This window comes from Typopeltis vanoorti, chromosome 6, assembly GCF_054136105.1.
Source record: "Typopeltis vanoorti isolate ZY-2024b chromosome 6, IOZ_Tvanoo_1.0, whole genome shotgun sequence".
Lineage (NCBI taxonomy): Eukaryota > Metazoa > Arthropoda > Arachnida > Uropygi > Thelyphonidae > Typopeltis > Typopeltis vanoorti.
Window position 1 is genome coordinate 134,685,633 of NC_143554.1, and position 24,353 is coordinate 134,709,985.

Sequence of the window (24,353 nt, forward strand, 5' to 3'; positions counted from 1 at the left end):
TACTTGTTCTATAGGATCTCCATTCAGAATGCAGCTGAAGTTTTCTATGCTCCAGGCAAATTTCATAGTTTAGGTCTTTTTATTGCTGATTTTCATGCCAAATTTGTTACAGCTGTAATTTAATTTAGATAAAGAATACTGGAGACTTGTACTGGATGTGTTTAGAAGTACAAAATCATCTGCATAAAACAAAGAGCTAAGTTTGACATCTACAATTCTAATATCAGGCTTGATGCCACTTTCTTTCATAAAATGATCCATATAGATGATAAATAAGAGTGGAGATAATGTGCATCCTTGTCTTACCCCTGATTTTACATCAAACTACATTCCTGTATTTCCATCAATTAGAACTGCTGACTGACAACTTAAATACAGACTATATATTGCTCTGTATAATGTTTCATTCACTCCATACAATTGAAGTGTTTTCAAAACTTTTCTCTGGGTACCTTGTCGTATGCCTATTCCAGATCTACAAAACTTAAGTACTAAATATTCCCACAATTTCTCAACTATTTGTCTTAAAGTGAAAATTGATCTTGACAACCTCTATTTGGCCTCAACCCAGCTTGTTCTTCTCCAAGTTTCTCTTCCACAATTTTTCTCAACCTCCTTTCAAGTGATTACTATATGATTATGAACAGTCTATTTTTCTACCCACTGCAGGATGAAGGCCTCTTCCATTGCAGAAGGTACTGGATCTACTACTCCCATGGTGACCCAATCCATATTGGAAGAGTGCATTTATACTTGGGTGAATGAATGTATGAAGGTGGAAGACAATCACAAACATCCATGCCTATGCGGGATTCGAACCTGCAGCCTCTTGGCTGGAAAGTGCATACGCTAACCACTCGGCCAACCAGGCCGGCTTTTTCAAGTATGTTTGCATAAATCTTACCTGATACACTTAGTAAAGAAATTCCTCTTGAAAATTTTCTAGTATGGCTCTGTCAATGCTTGGTTCGTTTAACAGTCTTTCAAAGTAATTACTCCAGACATCTAGGTTACCCTTATCTTCAGTTTCATGTCACCATTATCATCTTTGATTCCTTCTACAGTACTCTTTCCTCCATTCCTAAGCTCCTTCAATAGCCTCCAGAACATTTTGCCACCTTCCTGATATTTATTTTCTATATTCTTACTAGTCTTCCCATGACTTTTGTTTAGGTACTTTTACACATAGCTTAGCTCACATTTTTCTCTGTATTTTTTTAGAGTATCTCACGACTTATTTACTAAGAACTTTTGATTGCTTTCTACTTTAACTTCTTGTATCCACAATAGGGGATTCCTATTTTTCTATCCTCAGACAACTTCAGTACATACCACCCTAGCTGAATCAATCAACATCTTGTTCAGAGTTTGCCACTGAGACTCCAAGGTTTGGGTTTTGTTTTCGCTTTGTTTAATTTTTTCTTCAATAATGTTTGTATAATTGAGTCTACAATTTACTTGTAAAAACTGCTCAATTTGAGCAGCTTTTCAAAAAGCTGTTCCAACTTCAAATCCTCTGTATACTCATATCCTGAACGAGCATGAAGATATCACTATTAACAATGACATAGTCAATGAAGCTTTTCTTCTTTATTGTGTCCTTTTCTCCATGTGAACTTGTGCACATCTTTATGTTGAAATATGGTGTTAGTAATAACTAGTCCGTGTCCTGAGCAGAAGTCCAATAAATACTTACCATTATTATTATTAGCTTTGCCCTTTTCTCCAAATTTTCCCAAAATGTTCTTATATGCCAGGTGGGATTCTTTCCTACTCTGCTGTTTAGATCTCCAACAATGACAACTTTTTCCATTTTCTTTGTCAGCTGCTTGTTCTAAGGATTCAAAAAATTCCTCCACTTCTTCCTTGAAAGAATCTTCTACGGAACCATAGGCACAAATGAGTTTCATTGTCCATGTCCACATTTTGAAGTTTGCCCACATATCTCTAATTGAAACTGTCTTCCAACCAAGAAATTTATCTTCGTGTTTGGTGTTGAATTACTACTCCTGCTTTTTCTTGATCATTACTGCCTGAAAATAATATCCTATACTTATTTAGTATTATCTCATCTGTTTATGTCTGCTTTGTCTCAGTAATGCCAATTATGTCCACATGGTACTTTTCCAATTCTTCTGCAAATTTGATTTCCTTTCCATTAATACTCCTTATATTTTTGATTCCTACTTTCAATTCTTCTGATGTTGGGTTTATTCTTTTACTTCTAGATGTTGAGTTGGAGCTTGTTCCAGTAACTGACTTTTCTCTGTTTGCTCTGGGTTTCTTGACAAAAACAGTGGCAGCTTTGTTTATCCGAAATCTCATCATGTTGTACCATGATATGCGTTTGTGGTTTAAGCCAATAGAGAGTAATTGGTCGGCTAAGCCCAAAATTGCCAGCCCATCCTCTTGTTCAGTACCCAGCAGATACCTACTAACTGGGTGCACCACCTGAAGGTGAGGATTGGATGTCAGGTCAAAAGCCCGAGTCAGTTCTCTACATTCCTGAAAGGTGATGTCGAGGTCTCTTCACAGTTATTTGGCTTTGACCCTTAAGTGATCCTACACAAATGCATTAATAGGTAATTTTCTCACTGCATAGCAATAGTGCTAGAATCAATGAAGAATGCAAGTGCACTCAGTTTCAATTTAAATAGTCACTGTGAACTATTCAATTGTAAAACTGTTCTTTCTTTTTCCTTTGTGAAAAATCAGATGTGAGGAAGAAAGGTTCACACCAGGAATTTACCTGTTATCTGACTAATAAGAAATGAAATGCCACAAGCATTATGAGACCTTTCCTAACAGAAAATAATGAATTGTGAAATTCCAAACAGCACATCAAAGGTATCACATAATTGTGATGACAGCAAACTGTACAGTATACAAACTGTACATACTCTCTGAGCATGTTCTTGTAAAACCTTTCTGCTTTAGCGAACTGACTATGTGACTCATAGAGACGGGCCAGATTGTAGTTTGTAGTAACAGAAATGGCACGATAACAGTGTTCATCATGCTAACTTTCAATACTGGATCTTTTCAGAGATGCTTCATAATACTTCTACAAAATAAACAAACAAAAGATTTGCATGACAAGGCTATTACAATACACTATCAGATTTACAGCTTTGTTTTTGCTTTCTATATTACTTATTAATAAGATCACAGGACAATTTTGCATTTTATTAAATTCTCATTTTTAAGTTTTCAAAACAGTAGTGGTAGATTTATTATGAACTAGAAAGTATGTAATTACATTATTACATACTATTATCCAAATGCAAACAGTTCGGATTAAATTTTATTTAACAGCCTCCAATATAACAGTGAATTTTGGGGCAGACTCTGACTCTTTAAAAGGAGTTATGACTTTTCTTTTGGAAATACCTGATGTTAATAACACTTTTGATTACAATACACTATTATTTATTAGATACACATATTTGATTACAATCTGATTACTTACAATCAACATAGTTAGGATGCTCTCTGAGTATATTCTTGTAAAACCTTTCTGCTTTATCAAACTGACTAAGTGACTCATAAAGTCGGGCCAGATTATAGCTTGTTGTAACAGAAATGGCACCATAATAGTGTTCATCATGCTGACTTTCAATATTTGATCTCTTCAGTGATGCTTCATAATACTTCTACAAAACAAACAAACAAACAAAAAAAAATTTGTATGATAGGCTAAGAAAAGATTTGTGTTAGCCTACAAAAAGATTTGTAAGCTAAGAAAACTTCAAGTAAATGTGAGAAATTGTGTGCATTTATGGGGAGGTGGGTAGAGAAGAGGCAGACAGAAGCAAGGAGACATAGAAAATTAACAGACCTTGGCTTCTTGAAGATTTCCTAAACGATAGTGAAGAGCACCAACATTATTCAGAATTTCAGGTGGGACATCAGCTTCTACCTCTTCTTTTAATATTCGGGTGGCAGTTCCATAAGCTGACAGGGCGCCCTGAATGTCTGACTGCTCAAGAATCTGAGCCAATTCAATCCATGCCTCAACATCATTTGGAAACTGTTCTGTTACTTTCTTTAGATGAGTCTGAAATTCATTATTAAACAAATATTAATAAAAAAATATTTATGCAACAAGTAAAATGATCTAGATAATGTGCAATTAGCTAAAATTTTCAACAGATACTTTGTGTTGAAAGTTCATGTCTGGTATACGTTCCACATATAATAAATTTTTTCAGGTGAGTAAATTAAAAAACTAAATTGAATATACCATCATGAAATTTTTTAATTCACTCTTCTGAAGAAGTGCACTATACTGCACGTGAAACCAGTAGAGATTGAAACTTAATAAAATAATTGTTCAACACTTTCATTCTTTCAGAATGACTACTAGCCAGAAGTAGTAACAATTCTGAAGGAAGAAGAGTCCAATAATCTGACTTATCACCAATATTATCAAAAAATGGTAGAGATTATGCCTAGCTTTTGCTAATTTTTTGCTTTTGTGCTAGATGCCCTTGCACCAGATGCACAGTTCTGTAAATAGCATGGTCCTCATGCTTATTTAAATACAGCATATAAGTGAGATGAAATAAGCCTTAACACTTAGTGTTATAATTCATTTGACAAAATGCAGTGTAAGAATATATTTCTTAATGCTGGACAAGAAAGATTAATTTTCAAGTTCATACAACTATGAACTTTTGTGCGAAGCTTTTCAATGAACTTTCAAGTGAAGCTGAACCCTTTGGATGTAAAGACCAGGTGAAAATCCTATCTAGGATGCAAGTAATATTTATAAAAGTTTTAACAAATGAAGGTGTGTTAGCTAGTCATATATGGAAGATGGCAAAATTTCTTAAATGTATTATCATTACAAAAAATCAGTTTTATAAAAAGTTGGATACAACAGATTGTTTGAGTTCTATTTTACATAAACGATTAAATCATGTATTCTTAAGGATTATTTATGTATTGAATTATTGAGAGTTTAGTTTAGTGCATTTACAAGCTATCTTGGTAGCAACAAACAGATTCTTGGTTGACATACAAAAAATGGTCAGCAAATTATTTTTTTAAGTAAAATTAATTTATATAATACTAATATTAAGTATGTTATTTTTGACCACAAAACTAATGTAATTAAAATAACTAAACACTAGGTTTATTGGTCGTAAAGATTTAATACTACTAGTCACCTACTAGTTTCGCCACATAACCTAGTGACTTCATCTGGGTTTTGATGAACATACAAATATAAATAGACAACACAAAAAGCATTAATTATGAATCAGTACATAACTAAAAAAATACTGAATGAGTAGGAACCGTCACACAAGTACAAGAAGCACATGGAGCGTGGATGCTGGCATGTGGTCAGTCATTGTTCAGCAGCTGCATCTGATAGTTGCACCATATTTCACAAAAATTGGGCATTGTACATATGCTGAAAAAGAGGGTGATCTCTATTATAAGAGATGAAGGAACATTAACAGAAGAACTATATTCTATCCTCCAACTATTCACCGGCAATGGATACCCTAAAAAAATAGCACAAAGATTACTATTTTCTATTCCCTCTCCACGATAAATCCATGACATTCATTACAGAGCATCAATTTCCATCCCTTTTGTAGGTGAACTTTTGCAAAAAATTGCTAATCTCCTGAAATCTCATGACATTAGAGTAGCCCTCAAACCTATCATGACAGTACGAAATCTGTTACACTCATCCACGGACCACTACTCATTCAAAAAACATCCTGGAGTTTACAATATTCCATGTTCTTGTGGCCTTAATTACATAGGACAAACTTTGAGAAGTTTAGAAATAAGACAAAAGGAGCATATTGGAGATATCAATAACAACAGAGAGGACAGTTCAGGCTTGGCATTCCATTTCTTCCACACCCATCACAACACTGAGACAATGGGATAAGAGCTCCATGCCATATATAGAAAACTACAGCTCCCGCAATATAAAAGAAGCTAGAGTGGTAATCCAATTGCAAGGGGTACTCTAAACAGAAACCAAGGGATGATTTTGTGCCATTTTGGTAATCACTTATTAGATCTCTTGGAAAGGCTTAGACGTTGGTTATGCATTTTTAACTAAGTAATTTAAGGAAATTACAACATCACTAAGATATACATTAAAATAAATTTTAATATACTTCAATATTTCGGCAACTTCACGTTGCCATTTTCAAGAAACTTAAGAACAAGACACAGGCACAACAAACAGTAAATGAGGAAGAAGCAAGAAGCTATTATTTCTCCTAAAGTCCTGATGGTGCCCTCTAGCAGGTAATGTTAGTATTCTTGGGCGAATGGGCTGAAGGTCTTCTGATGTATCATCATCATCAAATTCCTGCCATGTACCCTCAAGGGGTGTACAGGATATGACAGTACTACATGAAAACATTACATCATTACTAACTTCCTATCTACAATTTTCCTCCAAATCAGTCTGTTACTTGTCAAGACTCCAACATTATCAGATCTTATCTATCGTCTAAGGCACTTTGTACCGTATCAATCCACCTATATCTTGGTCTTCCTCTGGGTCGTTTTCCTGCCAACCTGGCAGAGAACACTTGTTTTGCTAATCTTTCCTCTCCCATTCTATTTAAGTGACCATACCACCTGAGATTAGCTCTGCTAATACATTCCTGGATGCTGACAATGTCAAGTTCTTTCCTAATATCCTCATTTTTAATATGATATTACCATTGATGCCATCTGTTCACGCCTCTAATCTTTCTCAGGACTCTCATATCTGCGGTCTCTAGTCTTTGGTCAAGTGTTTTACTTCTGACCCAGCTCTCAGATCCATAAGTTAAAACTGGTTTGAACATTGTCTTGTATACAGCTAATTTAGTGTTCCGACTAATTTCTCTCTTATTCCATATGAATTTATTCAATTGACTTCCCACCATACCAGCTTTGCTGATTCTGTTGTCTATTTCTATATTTAATTTACCATCTTCAGTAAAAATCGTGCCTAAGTAGCTGAAATGTTTTACTTGTTCCACAGGTTCTCCATTCACAACACAGTTGACAATTTCAATGATTCTGCCTATTTTCATTGTCTTTGTCTTTTTATGTACCTACATCTTCTGATGTAGGTTTCCCAAATTTGAGGAAGTCTCATGCAGCCAAATTTGTTGAGGTTCAGATTGTTTCTAAGCTGATTCCATGAAAAGCCTTTCATACTTGTATTTACTATGGTGTACTATCATAGCTTTCTTCCACCGTATTCTATGGCAAGTATCCAGTGCATGGTCAGCAAGACCAGAGTGGCTGTACTGGTGAAACCGGATGTAGTCCTTGTGTTCTGAAATTCTGATATTGGCTGTCCTGCCTGTTTGGAAAAAGTAGGACAGCTTACAGCTGCAAGGGAACTGGTATACACCAGGTAGGTCTGGGGGGGGGTCTTTAGTGGAGCGGATAAGGGATGCCAATTTTTTATATGGTCTGTAACAAGAAATTAGGTCTTGTTTATTTAGGATTTTTGTAATTTTTTCCGAGGTGCCTCGGATAGGGTATGGTGATGGAGTTAGAGTAATCCTTGTTGTGGGGGTGGGGGTTACTGGTTTCGATATTTTTTTGGATTTTTTTTTTGTTGTTGGGGGGGGGGGGGTAGCCATTGGGTGAGAAAGTGTTGAGAATGTGGTTTAGTTCTGTGGTTAGGGCATTGTCATTTGAACAGATAAGTTTAGCCCTGTTTTTTTTTTTGTAGAATTTTCCTTGTCAAACAAGTTTGGCAAGGAAAATTCTACAAACAGAGGGGCCAGCCATGGGTTCTCCACTCTCCCCACCATTGGCCAACTTTTATATGGAGACTTTTGAAGAGAAAGCCTTAACCTCTGCCCGACAAAAACCAACCATTTGGCTTCGCTATTTGGTCATATGGCTCCGACCCCAGAATCAAATTCACCCTGGAAGAAGAAAAAAACAGCTGCCTTCCTTTCTTAGACACACTAGTCACCCGCCAGCCTGATGGAACCTTGGTTTTCTCAGTCTATAGAAAACCCACCCATACAGGCAGATACATTCACCAACAATCCCACCACCCCTCCTCGCAACAATATGGAGTCATTAAGACACTACACAACAGGGCTAAACTTATCTGTTCAAATGACAATGCCCCCACAGAACTAAACCACATTCTCAACACTTTCTCACCCAATGGCTACCCCCACAACAAAAAAAAAAAATCCAAAAAATATTGAAACCAGTAAACCACAACCCCCCCCCCCCCCCCCCAACAACAACAAGGATTACTCTAAATCCATCACCATACCCTATATCTGAGGCACCTCAGAAAAAATTACAAAAATCCTAAATAAACATGACCTAACTTCTTGTTACAGACTATATGAAAAATTGGCATCCCTTATCCGCTCCACTAAAGACCAACCTCCCCCCCCCCCCTAGACCTGCCTGTGTATACCAGGTCCCTTGCAGCTGTAAGCTGTCCTACTTTGGCCAAAAAGGCATGACAGCCAATATCAGAATTTCAGAACACAAGGACTACATCCGGTTTCACCAGTACAGCCACTCTGGTCTTGCTGACCATGCACTGGATACCTGCCATAGAATATGGTGGAAGAAAGTCACGATAGTACACCGTAGTGAATACAAGTATGAAAGGCTTTTCATGGAATCAGCTTCAGCCCTAAGAAACAATCCGAACCTCAACAAATTTGGCTGTATGAGACTTCCTCAAATTTGGGAAACCTACATCAGAAGACCTTCAGCCCAATTGCCCAAGAATACCAACATTGCCCGCTAGAGGGCACCATCAGGACTTTAGGAGAAATAATAGCTTCCTGCTTCTTCCTCATTTACTGTTTGTTGTGCCTGTGTGCATGTGTCTTGTTCTTAAGTTTCTTGAAAATGGCAACGTGACGTTGCTGAAATATTGAAGTATATTAAAATTTATTTTAATGTATATCTTAGTGACGTTGTAATTTCCTTAAATTACTTAGTTAAAAACTTATTAGATCTCTACACACAGCAAAGTTTAATTTCTCTGCTAACTATCAGACACACCTGCTGAATGACTGACTATGTGCCAGCATCCACACCCCACGTGTTTCTGTTGTACTTGTGTAACGGTTCCTACTCATTCAGTATTTTTTAGTAATGTATTGATTCATAAATAATGCTTTTTGTGTTGTATATTTATTTGTATGTCCATCAAAAGCCAAGTGAAGCCACTAGATTATTTGGCGAAACTAGTAAGTGACTAATAGCATTAAATCTTTACGACCAATAAAGCCAGGGTTTAGTTATTTTAATAATACTAATGTTATCAGATGATGAGTCCAATGCTGACATCAAACAGCCACATAAATTACTGTCACTTAACTCTTTTGAAGCAGTTGTAAGTTGTATGGCTTGTAACTCAATCCTTACAGCCATAGTTTAAAAGGAGGTGCAGATTAAACATGTCTGACTTTGTGCTGTATCAAAGAATACTGTATATGTTGAAAGCCTTCTGACTCAGTCTGTCACAGGATTTTTAACATTATTATTGCATCCCATTTAAAAGTTAGGAGCTGCTTAACAAGAGAGAACTTCTACATAACCCAGAAGCACTACCCAACTAGTCATTCACTTGAATGCTAAATGAATGAGGATGGGCTGGCAATTTGGGAGTAGAATCAATGAATGTGTTCTATACTGACTTAAAATATGAATACATTATGATAGTAAAACATGACTGATTCATGCTAATTCAGGCCTTACTGTTTTTGACAGGGAACCAGTGCCCGCCCGCCCGCGCACGCACACACACACACACACGCGCGCGCACACACACACACACACACACACACACTGGTGTGTGTATGTGTAGGGGGAGTTAAAAGTCAAATACTCAAACCTTATATTGATTGTGCCTTATGAAGATAGGTACCATCAGTATAAAAAGCACCAATAGAATAGATAGGGAGCCAGCAGCAAAATTAGAGAAATATTTTCAATATACTACTACTAAGAAGACAGATTTCAAACTGGGAAACTGAATAACATGACATTTGTGTCCATGGTGCAATGAAAAGTTCTGATATGAAAGCGAGGACAGGTGATATAAAGAAAAAAGGAAAACTCAGTTTTTGTTTGATATTAAAACAGTAGAGTACGAAATATATCCCGCATATTATTATTAGACCTCCAGGGAGTCAAGAACTCATTGAGAGAGGCAAATCATCCACACCAGCTATCATACCTCCTCTTAAACTCATTTACACAAGAAGAACTCACTACTTCAACAGGGAAACTGTTCCACTCACTCACTCATGGTTCTTTGAGAGAAAAATTAGCTCTTACTCCTTAACAGCACACAAACTTAACTTCCATTGATGCCCACTTGTCCTCTATCAACTTTCCAAATAATAAAAAAATTTATTAACCGATATCATTTATAATGTAAACGGTATGGAATACCGTTTACATTATAAATGATATCGTTATATTCCATAATTGGGATTATGGAATGTAATCTACATTCCATAATCCCAATATCTTTGTAACTCCTCTTTGCAGCCTTACCACAGCTGCTTTATCCCTTTGGAAACAAGGAGATATTCCAAATCTGTGTACAGTAGTCCAGGTGTAGTTGTATCAAGGCCTTGTAAAGAGGCAAAATGACTTCCATATGCCAATGTTTGTTTCAACATTGCAAGTGTCCTCTGAGTTGTATTTGCTATATAGCCATTGAACTTCAACTTCCTATCTATTAAAACTATAACATCCCTAGCCTGATCAGTTTCTTCTAGCATACTCCCATCAATATAATATGAGACTGATTAACTAATCATGCCAAAGTGCATGACTTCATACCTACTAACATTGAATTGAACTGACACACTTCCATATTGCCACACTTCCAGCCTATTCAAATCATCCTGTAAATGCCATATGTCAGTAACATCTCTGATTGCTCTGCCTATCTTTGAATCATCAGCAAACAACTGAAGATCTCCTGTGAGGCCCTATCCAATATCACTAATGTATAGATTAAATGACAATGATCCAAGGACTGACCCCATGGAGAAAACAACTATTGCCTTTAATCTGGCAGATTCACATCACCTACATACCACTTTCTTATACCTGTGCATTAGCCACCCACTTATCCAAGCCAATCCAGAATATACAATTTTTTTTTTTTTGAAAATGTTAGAGAAAAGGTCAGGGCTAATAATAATGGCAATTACTTGTTAATTTCTACATAGAACATGAACTAATCATTAATAGCAGCGTGTTTCAACATAAAAATGTAAACAGATTTATGTGGAGAGAACACAAATAAAACAAGAAAAAATTCTTATTCCAGAGGTCATCATTATCAACAATAATTCTCATTGTTGATAATCTTACTCCAAATTAGTCTTATCTATGAGAACTCCAATATTGTCGGATCTGATCATTTCAGTCTTTAAGGCACTTCTAACTACAACGATACGCTTAGATCTTTCTTTAAGTTTAAACCTTATCTGTTTATATTTGTGTAAAACAAGAATATAACTTCTTGTTAAGTATATGAAAATGATGATGAATACTTAAGCCAAGTTGTTCTAAATGATAAGATCTTAGAAACAGAATGAGAGATGAAAGATTACCGAAACAAGAGCCGGAAATGAGACTGACCAAAAAAGAAAACCATGATATAGAACATTTAGGGTTTAAAATGCATTAGAATATCAAAATGTAAGAGTTGATCAAATTAGAAATATGACAAACAATACATCCATTCAGAAAAATGGGTGTATGAAATTCATGGAATATTGTCTTTAAATAGAATTTAGCTCCAGAAATGAAAATTTGTTTTTAAATATAGAAACAAAGTTTCAAGTTTCATAATATGAAACAAATAATAGTTTTAAATTTTAAAGAAATTAATAAGCTGAAAGAGTGGTGCATGTTTGTAGATGTTTGTAGACTAAAAGGTTTAAGATTTTGAACAACTTCAGGAGCCCAAGATGTAACATTTATAGAAGCTTTTTTTTTTTTCTGTGACTTAGTAGGATCATAATCTAGTGGTTTATAAGTGGTCAGTCTCTAAGTAGAACATTCATTTTTCTTTTATAACCACTGAAATTGAGGACAACAGTAGCATCACTTTTGTCAACTCTAGTAATAAATATGTTGTTATCTTTGTGGACTTTACATACAGCATGGAGCTGGCTGTTAGAGAGATTTCATTTTGGCAGCAGCATTTATGATAAGATGTTAGCTACGCACAGCCTAATGCTGCTGGCAACAGGCTCATAGGTTAGTTATGTGTGCCACGCTCTATATGTCACATGATTTTTAAACTAGAAATTTGCCGAGGTGCAACTACAAAGTTGTAACCAAGGCTAAGCACACTAACAGCTGTTTCATGGATTTTTGACAATAAGTTAACGACAACTTGCAGTGGCTGACTACAAGTGGTAGAGAAGAACTGCAAAGATTATTGTTACACCCTGATACCTTTACCATGTGGAATTTTCAGTTATCATGGTGTAACTTGAAGAGAAAATAAAATAAAACCCCTGTATAAAAGCTAATACACAAATTATTTAAAGAAAGAAAAATATTCTTGCATCCAAGTAAAATATATAACAAAAAGTGTGTTTTTTGAACTAACTAATAAAAGAAGGAATATTACAGTTGTGATATGAAAAAAATTAGCTAAGTAAGACAGAAAGGATTAGTCATAAGGAATTGTATGTGAGAGGCTAGAGATTAAAATATTAAGTAAATTCTTAGAAAATTTGGAAGGGGGGGTTTATTTAGAGGCTAGCAAAAGAAATACAATAGACTATCGCTCAGGGTCAATTCCCAGATTTAGACATCGTCACGTGTGAGTCGCATGTTCGTCGACCTCAGGATGTTTGGCAGAAGAACGCCACCCTAATTGGTTGGTGAAGTCGAATCCAGTAAGGGGCGGAGAAAAGAAATTAAAGAAGGTGCCGGTAGGGATCAAGGTATAAAAGGGTTAGAAACCCCACCCACGAGGCTTTTTTCCCGGGATAGTTTCTTCACGAGTTTTTTCGTATAGGTTTCATGTGGTTTTCCTGAGTGGCAGAATTGGAGTTAATCTCCGTCGTCACAACAAGGAAACAAAAGTGAGCGGGATTTCGATTCCATATTTCCTATGGTAAGAAATGAGGAATGCCATTTAGCTAAAGGAAAGAAGGTATTATCTATGTGTTTCATCATCCAGTGAAAAGGAAATCTGTAAAGAAGTCGGTGTCTACGTGATGAGTTTCACAGCCACTGTATAGATGATTCAAAGTGTGTCCTTAATTCAAGAACGAAAAGTTAAGATCGCGTAAGCACAGTTTAATGCCAAAAAAACTTAGGAGTAACAGATTATAAGAGAGATCATACCAGGATAGAATAATCGGAAAAAAGGTAGAGGCCAATATAGAAAACTCAAGAGAAAAAGGTACTGTAAAAAAATCTCATGTTAACTGAAAATCATCTGTAATTGTAATCATTATTCTATTACTGAACTGTTGAAGAGACTAAGGAAAATTATACTAGGACTTTAGTACATGACTGATTATAATGAGAGTATGCTTGTTAATATTAATATTATATAAGTAATTATGTGTCCTGAGATTTATGCATGTGTATTGTAACTTATAGGAAAGTTTAAAATGTCAAATGTATGTGTTAACACAGTGAAGGGATAATTTAATCTACATAGTTTTAAATAGTTAAATAGAATGAGTTGATCACATATGTCCAGGTGCTACAGCATATAGCATATTCAGACTAATATAGGGTTAACTAATGTGTTAATTAGATCTGGGATTATACATATGATTGTATGAGTTGAATTTGTTATGGCGGCATGATCACAATACCCATATAGGAACATAGCCAAATTACTCGTGATAAGTTAATGTTAATTTGTAAATGTTTTCTTAGTATTCAATTGAATTATATTAGAAATTGAATTGTACCATGCTAATGAGTTTAATAAACCTTTGTTCATTGATAAAACAGTTGTCTGAAATTGCTGCCCAATGCACCACTTGAAAAACACATGAACCTAATCATGCGGGAAATTAATGTGTTAAAAAACGAGATAAAGTGTCACGACTGCAATACTGTTTCACATTCAGACATATTTTAGTAATTGCTCCTTGTTTTTGTATTTAATATCTCAAACTAAATGTCCCAAAAGGCGCAGTATAATATAAATATTAGGGATACTAAGGGGAGAAATAGCTTAAATATTTGTATTTTTGGGTGATATCTCGTACATAGATAAAAGTTGAATATAGACAAGCAGAATTTCACTAGATAGAATAATAATCATAAATTGGGACACAACATTATTACATTTTTTTAATATGTTTATCTTTAATCTTCTGAAATTCTTTAGGTGCAGATTTCTCTGAAATATCAGACAAAATACTCAATAGTTCAGGGTTGAGAATGGAGAATTCAACTTGAAGAGAGCTAATAGCTGTATTAATAGTAAATAATTTAGCACAAGTAGCAGCAATTTGTTCACAAAGCAAAGCTGGAGTGTCTGTAGATGTAGAGAGCCTTAGAAGTGAAATTTTGTTTTAAACTTAACACAGGCAGGTATAATTCCATTGTCCCTGCACCTTTTAAGGAGAATTAAGTTCTCAGGATAAACAAAGCTTCCACTTACTGTACTGTTTAGCCTTGTGTGCTATATCATCTTCATGCAGAATTAGTAAATGAGTATTTAGGTTTAGGTGCTGATTTACATTCATGTTGCACTTTAAATTTTAAATTCATGTTGCACTTGTCACATAATATAAAGTACCAACAATCAAATAACTGTGGAAAGAATTCAAACTTTTAAAACTGTAAAATGGTATCCTCTGTGGCTGAATTTAAAGTAGTTTACAGTTGTTGAGTTTATAGAGCTTGCTACTTGGTTATCTATGCCACGCTTTTTTAACCAAAGATTGCAACCTCTGTAAAATATAAAAATGCTGTGCCTCCTCCAGCAACATAAGAGATCATAACAGAACTATTCCCATGCTTTACATATAATCTGTAAAGTAGCCAAAGGGCTAAAATATAATCTTCATACTACTCTTAGTTTATCCAAGTGTAAGAAAACAAAGTTTGCATGCCAAGTACCTTCACATCTGGGCTACTTGTACATAGAGGCTAACGACTTCACATCAATTTCCTTAGTAATCTATGTATGCTTTGCATTATGGGATACTAAGGAAATTCATGTGGAGTCATTAGCCTCTATATACAAGTAGCCTAGTCACGAACGTACTTCATCTGCAAACTTTGTTTGCTTACACTTAGATAAAGGATTAAACCAAGAATATAATTTCTTGGCTCTTTAATTTATAGTATAATCCAGTGAAAATACTTTCAACAACTATTCACCAAATTAACTTGAACAGAATGATAATTACAGTCTCACTGTTTGTTTGATGTTTTATGGTGCAAAAACAGCTGTGGTCATATTGTACCAGTAGATGATCATACCAGTATCATCATTAGCCATTTTCTGCTGCTGGATGAAGACCTCTCCAAAAGTCCTCCATTCATTCCTATCTTGAGCCTTTCTATGCAACTGAATTTTTGCCATCTCTTTAATCTCATCCTCTCACCATCTCTTTGGTCTTCCTGTAACTCTCTTTCCATCTCTAAGAGATACCAATATGATATCGTTTAGTTGTACAGATTAATCATCAGTTTTATTTATACAATGCCAATTCTGTTTCATGTTTTATGTCGTAAATGTTTTTTTTTTAATTTTTTTATGGCAACAGGAGAATGCAGATCATTACAAATACTCGTTATTATTATCAGAGACCTCCAGGAACTCACGAATCATTGAATGAGGCTACATCACACAAACTGGCTGTCATACCTTCTTTTAAATTCATTCCAACAGATGCACTCACCATCTCAAGAGGCAAACTGTTCCAATCACTCATTCACTGCTCTGTGAGAGAAAAATCTAGCTATTACAACTTTCTAAATTGCAAACAAACTTCCATAGATGCTCAGCATATTCCCTCACCATGTTTCAAATGCTGAACAATTTCATCAGAAGTTTGTATACCTCTATTATATCAATCCTCTTTCTCCTGCAGTCCACATACTCTCAATCTTTCCCTGTAATATACATTCAAATATAATCTTTAGAGCTCTTCTTTGCACTGTTTTCAGAGCTTTTTTATTTTCTCCCAACTCAGAAGACCAAATCTGCACGTAGCAGCTCTTATCAAGTCCTTGAAAAGAGGCAAAATGACTACCTTATCCTTAGATGTTAAGGTTCATTTCAACATTGCAATTATCCTCTGAGTTGTATTTGTAAATATTTGCTATGTGACCTTTGAACTTCAAATTCCTACCTACAATAACGCCAAAATCCCTAGCCTCATCAGTTTCTTGTATCATAATCCCGTTAATATATATTCCATTGGAAATCTCATCATGTTGTGCATATCTTTACACATGTTGTAATGGCAATAACTTTATTTTACTTTGATGATAACAATTTTATGAGCACTGGCTGTGTACAAATACAAAAGATAAAACAAAATAATTTAATTATCCTTTAGGATTTTCTGACGTTATCAGTTGGCTCCTAATATTATATAAACTTTGTTATTTTCATATTATAATTTACTATCATTGTATTAAAGCACATTCAGATTGTGTCTCCAACAGCCTGCATATTATTCATTAAACCTTAGCCACTGTTCTAAAACTGATGCTTATCATCATCATCATCATCAAATTCCTGCCATGTACCCTCAAGGGGTGTGCAGGATATGACAGTACTACATGAAAAAATTACATCATTACTAACTTCCTATCTACAATTTTCCTCCAAATCAGTCTGTTACTTGTCAAGACTCCAACATTATCAGATCTTATCTATCGTCTAAGGCACTTTGTACCGTATCAATCCACCTATATCTTGGTCTTCCTCTGCGTCGTTTTCCTGCCAACCTGGCAGAGAACACTTGTTTTGCTAATCTTTCCTCTCCCATTCTATTTAAGTGACCATACCATCTGAGATTAGCTCTGCTAACGCATTCCTGGATGCTGACAATGTCAAGTTCTTTCCTAATATCCTCATTTTTAATATGATATTGCCATTGATGCCATCTGTTCACGCCTCTAATCTTTCTCAGGACTCTCATATCTGCGGTCTCTAGTCTTTGGTCAAGTGTTTTACTTCTGACCCAGCTCTCAGATCCATAAGTTAAAATTGGTTTGAACACAGTCTTGTATACAGCTAATTTAGTGTTCCGACTAATTTCTTTCTTATTCCATATGAATTTATTCAATTGACTTCCCACCATACCAGCTTTGCTGATTCTGTTGTCTATTTCTATATTTAGTTTACCATCTTCAGTAAAAATTGTGCCTAAGTAGCTGAAATGTTTTACTTGTTCCACAGGTTCTCCATTCACAACACAGTTGACATTTTCAATGATTCTGCCTATTTTCATTGTCTTTGTCTTTTTATTGCTGACCTTCATACCATATCTATTACAACAGCTATTCAATTTAGTCAGAGAATCTTGCAGACTTGTAGCGGATTTATTTAGAAGTATAACATCATCCGCATAAAGCAAAGAGCTGACATATGCTTATATACTTATATACATATGCTTATATACTTAAGTAATATAAACCAGCCTGGATGAACAAGTGGATGGTTTTACAACTTTTCAATTTATAGTCCACAGGTTCAAATTCTTCTGTGCATGGATGATGTCTGTGTTGGTTATAGTAGGATTCCTGGATTACCTAAACCTCAGTCTACCCATGAATCTAATATATGCAGTGGTGTAGCTAGAGCTTTTGCTGCCCAGGGCAGTCCCTGAGTTTGCTGCCCCTCTCAACACACAGCAAAAATACTTATAAGAAAATAAATTAAAACACTATGTTTATTTTAGAAGTACAACTTTAATTCCAACATTCTAAAATGTTATTTTTCTTACTTTTCCATTAGCAAAATCATTGATGACATTGTCAAAGTCTATTTCATCACTCAGTTGCTGTTCTACAGACAATATGGCAAGATTTCTTGCCATACTGTCTGTAGAACTAGATCACTAGCCAGCACACAATCACTGATTTTCAAAATTAGAATCTTATATTAATTTTATAGAGATTTTATATATGGAATTGTGATTACATTACCTTTGCTTGATCACGCTTAGATTGACTTGTAGAGTGTGCATACAGAGATCCCAAAATCTTCATAGTCTCATAGTTGCCAGGTTGAGCCTTAAGAACCTTCTCAAAACACTGAGCAGCCTGAAATGATTATTATAAGCACTACATTGTTACATATAAATATTGAAAAAAGATTTAATTATATGTTTAAATGGTAAGTTAAAATGGAATATGAAAGTACTAGTTAAAATACAATAATAATAATATGGTGGTACTCATAATAGAAGTACTGTTCATTTCATATTGAATGTCTGCTTGTAAATACTTTGAAACACACACACACACTCTAGTAATACAAACACCCTCTGTCCAAAAAGAAACCAAACTTTTGATAGAAAATAAAACACATGCCAATTATAATTATTCAAATCATTTATTTCAATCAATATACTCTCCCTCAGTTTTGATACAGAGTTTGGCATGGTCAATTAATTCATTAAATGAGTTTTTTATATCAGTTTTTGGGATACTGTTGAGGGTCGTGGTGACTGCTCCTTGAACGTTTTCAATGGTGTCATATTGCTTTCCTTTCATCGGCAAATGAAGTTGGGGGAAGAAAAAGAAGTCGCAGAGTGCTAAATCAGGTGGATACGGCGAGTGATCCAACACCCAAATTTGGTTTTTGCTCGAAAACTGTCTCACAATGTTCGAACGATGAGAAGGCATATTATTGTGCAAAAGTGAACAGCTGCCTGCATCATGATATTCATGCCGTACGTGATGAATTCTCGCTATCAATCACTTCAAAACTTCGAGATAAAACTTACCATTGACCGTTTGGCCAGGCAGAATGAATTGTTTGTGAATAATGTCCTTGGAATCGTAAAAACAAATCAACATTGTCTTTACTTTTGACTTCTCCAAGCGACTTTTTTTTTAGATGCCCCTCTTCTGAGGGGTCTCCACTCAGCACACTGGTGCTATGTTTCAGGCTCATACTCAAAACACCACGTTTCTTCACTAGTAACAATTGTTTCAAGGAAGTTTGAGTCCTTACAAGCGATTTTAATGAAGTCCTTGCAGTGTTCAATTCGATACATTTTTTGGTCATCAGTCAACTTGTGGGGAACAAATCATGAATTCAATTTACGAAGGCCCAAACTCATGGTCAAAATGTTTTGCACAGTTGATTTTGGAATCCCCAATTCATCTTCAATCAATCTGATGGATGATTTCAGGTTTTCTTTGATGAAATCACACACTTTTTGGATGTTAACTTCACTCAGTCCAGTTTTTGGATGGCCTGGCTTTTCGTTGTCCTCAAGCATATCACGACCATGTTGAAATCGCTTAAATCACTCATAAACTTGAGTATGGGATCATTACGGTACGCTTTTTGAAGCATTTGATGCATTTCGGTAAAATTTTTACCAAGTATAACACAAAAGTCAATTGCAGCTCTGTTTGAAACTCATTTTCTGACCGTTAATCAAAACACACTGTCACTCTTGGCACTATAACTCGGCTTCTAAGGAAACAAATGTCATAAACAGTTGACACAACACTAATGAAGGTTGCCGCTTTCAACAACAAAAAGATACAACAGGTGGCACTACTAATTTCTTCTATTTTCGAAAAGTTCAGTTTCTTTTTGGACAGAGGATGTATGTATATAAAACATTTCAACAGCAGCGGTCGCAATCATCTTTAGTGAGAAAACCATGGTCCTGGTATCAGGGGCACACCAGTAGTGTCCGGCGCCTGTGTGCAAAACTTAAGTTGCTGCCCCCCTCCAATAAAAAATCACTTTAAAAAAAAAAGTTTTTTTTAAAGTATTTCCTCCTCTTTGGCGCCTTTACTATCCTGGTGCCTGTGTGCATCGCACACATTGCACATATGGTTGGCGTGCCGCTGCCTGGTATGTAACAGTAAAAGACAGCACTCAGTCTAAACTAAAATAAGTCTAAAATTTGAAATTATATATTCCTAAAAATATATACTAATCCAAGCACAAGTGAATAACATCTCTGGTCTCCAATCCACAGACTGTGGGTTCAAATCTCACTGAAGACAGGGACATCCAAGTGATAGTTGAATTTCACTGCACAGTTAAGACTACCACCCTGCTTATACGAAATCCAAAGTGGGCTTGAAACAGTTTGTTGTTTGGTTTCCTGAGCAAGATTTCCAGATTACTAAACCTAAGCTTCACAGTGCTACAAACGGTAAACCTATAGTACTATACATTATTATTAGACAATTAAAAACCTTTCGTGAGTAGGATTCAGATAAATATCAGTAGATAAGCCTTTGAGCTTTCAAGTTACCTTATAAATGAGTGATAATCACTGGAGATCTTCATTAGTTGACTGTTTATGAAATTATGTGGCTCCACTGGAATAGATGGAATAATTACAAATTAAAAGACTCAAAAAAAAGGAATCACAGTTATAAATAAAAGTGAACAAGTACAAAATGAGGTGTTTTGGCTACCAATACTTTTTTTGCAGTTCATACCACCCACCCACACATGCAAGTGGAGCTGAGTTAGCCAATATCAGGCAGAAATGACAAGTTAACTTCTGCATAAACTAAAAATAACTACTTTAATAGTAATCAATACTATGCTTTCAACTATATGATATGAACAATATCAAAATAAGTGGACCAAAGGATTAGCCCTTAATTTTTTTTTCCCCAGTGGTAAGCCTAGCATGTTAGACCTATACAAGGTCCATACTATTCCAAAAGAAGCAAACTACATTGCTTCTGTGGGTATGAAGTTAAATATGCAAGAATACTGAATATCTGTTTTAATGCATGTTTTAAGAGATTTAGAGACAGCCAAGGAACTACTAATGCTAATTCTGATGAACAGCAAATGAGGAAAACGATGCCAAGCAACTTTGAATCAAAAGGGGAACTGAAGACATATTTCTCAAAATAGTCAAGAGAAATTGCATGAGTGCAGCATAAGACTAAACCTCAGAAGTCTAAAATGTGGATAGTACTCATATTCAGGTGACAATGACATGGAGTGCAACAAACTTTGGTGAAATCCAGTAACCAAATATTCTGCCTGAGTCTTCACATATTGTTGAGTCTGTTACTAGCATTTGGATATGAATCCCTCAGCCCATGCATTAACCTAACAGAACCACCTAAGAGTGAACTGATGTAGCTGGGAATCAAGAGGTGACATTTACCCCCCCCCCCTCCCACAAAGGAAAGTGTCTTAACTTGTGATATAAGCACCATAAGGTTGGAAACAAGTTTCTATGCATGGGTGTCTGTGTTTACTTTATACAGTAAGGTTCCTACATTATCTAATCTTCAGTCTACCCATGAGGCTAAGGATTAGATCCATGTTTGTATTCCCAAGCAAAGACCTACAATAGAGCACAGAATATTAGCAATGTTCTCAGGGTCATATTGGACATCAGAGCAAGATTGAACATTTATTTCTGAGGGTACAGCTTTAAAATTATTATTTCACTAACCAGCTACTAGATAATGCAGTGAACTTTACAGCTATGGTACACAATACCGGTCACTGAATTAGATACCTTTATACAAATATACATAAACATCACTTATGCAGCATATATGCCACATGTTCTAGACCACTATTAAAAATGCTGTTGGTCAGTGATCAGTAGCATTGATCACAATAAGAACAACAAAGGATCTTTCCGAGTTCAATAAAGGGCTTATTCTGGGTACCCGTCTGGGTGGAGCTATGATTTTGAAAACAGCAGAGCTGACTGGTTTCCTCAATTGGTAAGATAGCCTGGATGTTTAATCAGTGGAAAAATAACCCACATTACTTGTTCAAGAGAACTGTGGACCTAAGATAATTTGTCAGGAATGGGATTTGCTGTCATCTGAGAAAGCTTATACAGGCAAATAGAACTTTCTGTGTGCAGCAACTGACCAAAGCATTTAATGAAGGCTGTTCCCGAACCACATCTCATTGACCTATGCATAGGGAATTGAAGAGAATCAGTATCAGTCGAATGCCTATACAGAAACCATTGATTTCTGTGAAGAACCATAAAGTTCGTCTACAGTGGTGTCAAGAACACCATGACTGGACATGGGAAAGAAGTCATGTGGTCCCATAAGTCATGGTACACTTTCTGTACCGACAGTAGCCAGAGAGTTTGGCAGAAGCCTCATGAAGTAATGAACTCAGCTTGCCTTGTAAACACAATTAGGTTCTGGACATGGTGTCATTATGTGGGGCATGTTCTGTTAGTAAGGAACAGGTCCCTTGGCATTGCTGGAAGATCGAGTGTCCTCCAAGGAATATCTTAATGTTGTTGTCAATCAAATCCATCCTGCAATGTTGAATTTTTTATCTAGCAGGTGACAGTTTTTCATGGACAATAACACTACTGTCCATTACATAAGTATTGTTCAGCAGTGGCTCGGAGAGTATGACAGTGATTTCTGCCATCTTCCCTGGACCTACCACAAAGCCCAGATCTGAACCCAATGTGAATGTATGGGACATGTTAGAAAAGCATATCTGGGAGTGAAGTCCTCTTCCATCAAATCTGAGTCAGTTAAAGATTGTCTGTATGGGGAATGCCTGGTATGTTGTAGACATAGATACAATCCAACACTTTGTGGAAATTTATGCCAAACTGCATTATGTGCTGTAATTTAGGCTGAAGAAGGTCCAACACAATATTAATTGCGTTGGATCTCCATGTATGTGTATTATCAATGGTGCAATTAATTACTCTAGTAGGAAAGGAATTACATGCCATCCTATAAACTCTAATTAGAGATACTAAATAACTGTCGATGCACAATATACGAGGGTGGTCTGAAAAGTTTTCAGATTTATAATTTCAAAATTATTTTTAAGAGCCTGTGTAGCTCAGTGGATGTGGCGTTTGCATACCACGGCGCTTGGCCGCATGAAGGAAGACTTGGTTTCGAGTCTAGTCGGCGACTAGAGGAAATTTTTCTAAGCCTTTTTTCGACCGGTTCCCGAGTTAGTCGATCTCTGGCACGGGCAAGCGGGTTTTTCCTCCCGGAAACTCGGGTTTTTCATCCTGTAAACTCAAGAAAATCAACCGTAGAACCCACATTATTTCACACATTAAATATTTTGTGTTAGGGACCACGAGATGGCGGCACATTTGAGCCATCTCTCTTCACTGCGTACCGCTTAATTAGTGATAGCCTTGGGCCATCTATCTCTGATTGGGTACCAGTGAAGATTGAACTGCCCACTCAGTCTCCAAAAGTTAGATAGGGCTAAATGGCCTCGCCTACTCCCGTATACGGGAATAAAATGGCGTTAGCTGAGCTGAGCTGAAATTATTTTTATTTTTTTGACATAATCTCCCTTAAGACTAACACATTTATTTCAGCGATGTTCCAGTACCATTATCCCGTTCCTGGAGTGGTTCTCAGTGAGATCTGCAAAATACCCCTCTATAGCTGCAATCACCTTTTTTTCTTCGAAGAAAACTGCTGACCAGTGAGGAAGGGTTTTAGTTTTGGGAAGAGATAGAAGTCAGAGGGAGCCAAATCTGCGGAATAGGATGGATGTTCCAACAATTCATAGTGCAGAGCCCTTAATTTTCCCATTGCCAAAACACCTTTGTGGGCAGGTGCATTGTCCTGATGAAAGATGATTTTTTCTTCAGCAAACTGGGTCTTTTTTCATGAATTTTTTCATCTAGTCTAGTTAAAAGATTGGAATAATATTCCCTGGTTATTGTTTTACCCTTTTCAGGATAATTAATAGACAAAATGCCTTTAGCATCCCAAAACACAGATGCCATGATGTTTCCTGCTGATGGAATCGACTTTGTCTTCTTTGGCACTGAACAACCAGCTTCTGTCTTTTGACTATTGTTTGGATTCTGATGTGTAATGGTGAAGCCAAGTCTCATCCATAGTAATAAATCGATGCACAAAATCAGTTTTATTCTTGTTAAAACGCTCCAAGCACTGTTCAGAGATTTTCATTCGAGTGCGTTTTTGATCTGCTGTGAGCAAATGCAGCACCCATCTTGCGAAAGCTTTTTCATTTGCAATTCTTCATGCAAAATATATCCTGCACGTCCTTTTGAAATGCCTATAGTCTCAGCAATTTCACGCACTTTGACTCGCTAGTCATCCAATACCATATTGTGCACTTGAACAATGATTTCTGGTGTTGTTACTTTTCGGACGTCCTTCACGTGGATCATCTTCAAGGC

The 24,353-nt window shown here is 36.0% G+C and overlaps 1 protein-coding gene across 1 annotated transcript in view; it reads right to left on the reverse strand.

The window, feature by feature from the left end:
* Ctr9 (RNA polymerase-associated protein Ctr9) overlaps positions 1 to 24,353 on the reverse strand; it is a 340,468-nt gene that overhangs the window by 209,382 nt on the left and 106,733 nt on the right. Inside the window, exons 8-10 of the mRNA XM_090393725.1 lie at positions 18,154 to 18,270; positions 3,839 to 4,057; positions 3,470 to 3,653 (exon numbers count right to left, since the gene is read on the reverse strand). Coding sequence (XP_090249851.1) covers positions 3,470 to 3,653; positions 3,839 to 4,057; positions 18,154 to 18,270 — 520 coding nt within the window. The remainder of the gene's footprint in view (positions 1 to 3,469; positions 3,654 to 3,838; positions 4,058 to 18,153; positions 18,271 to 24,353) is intronic.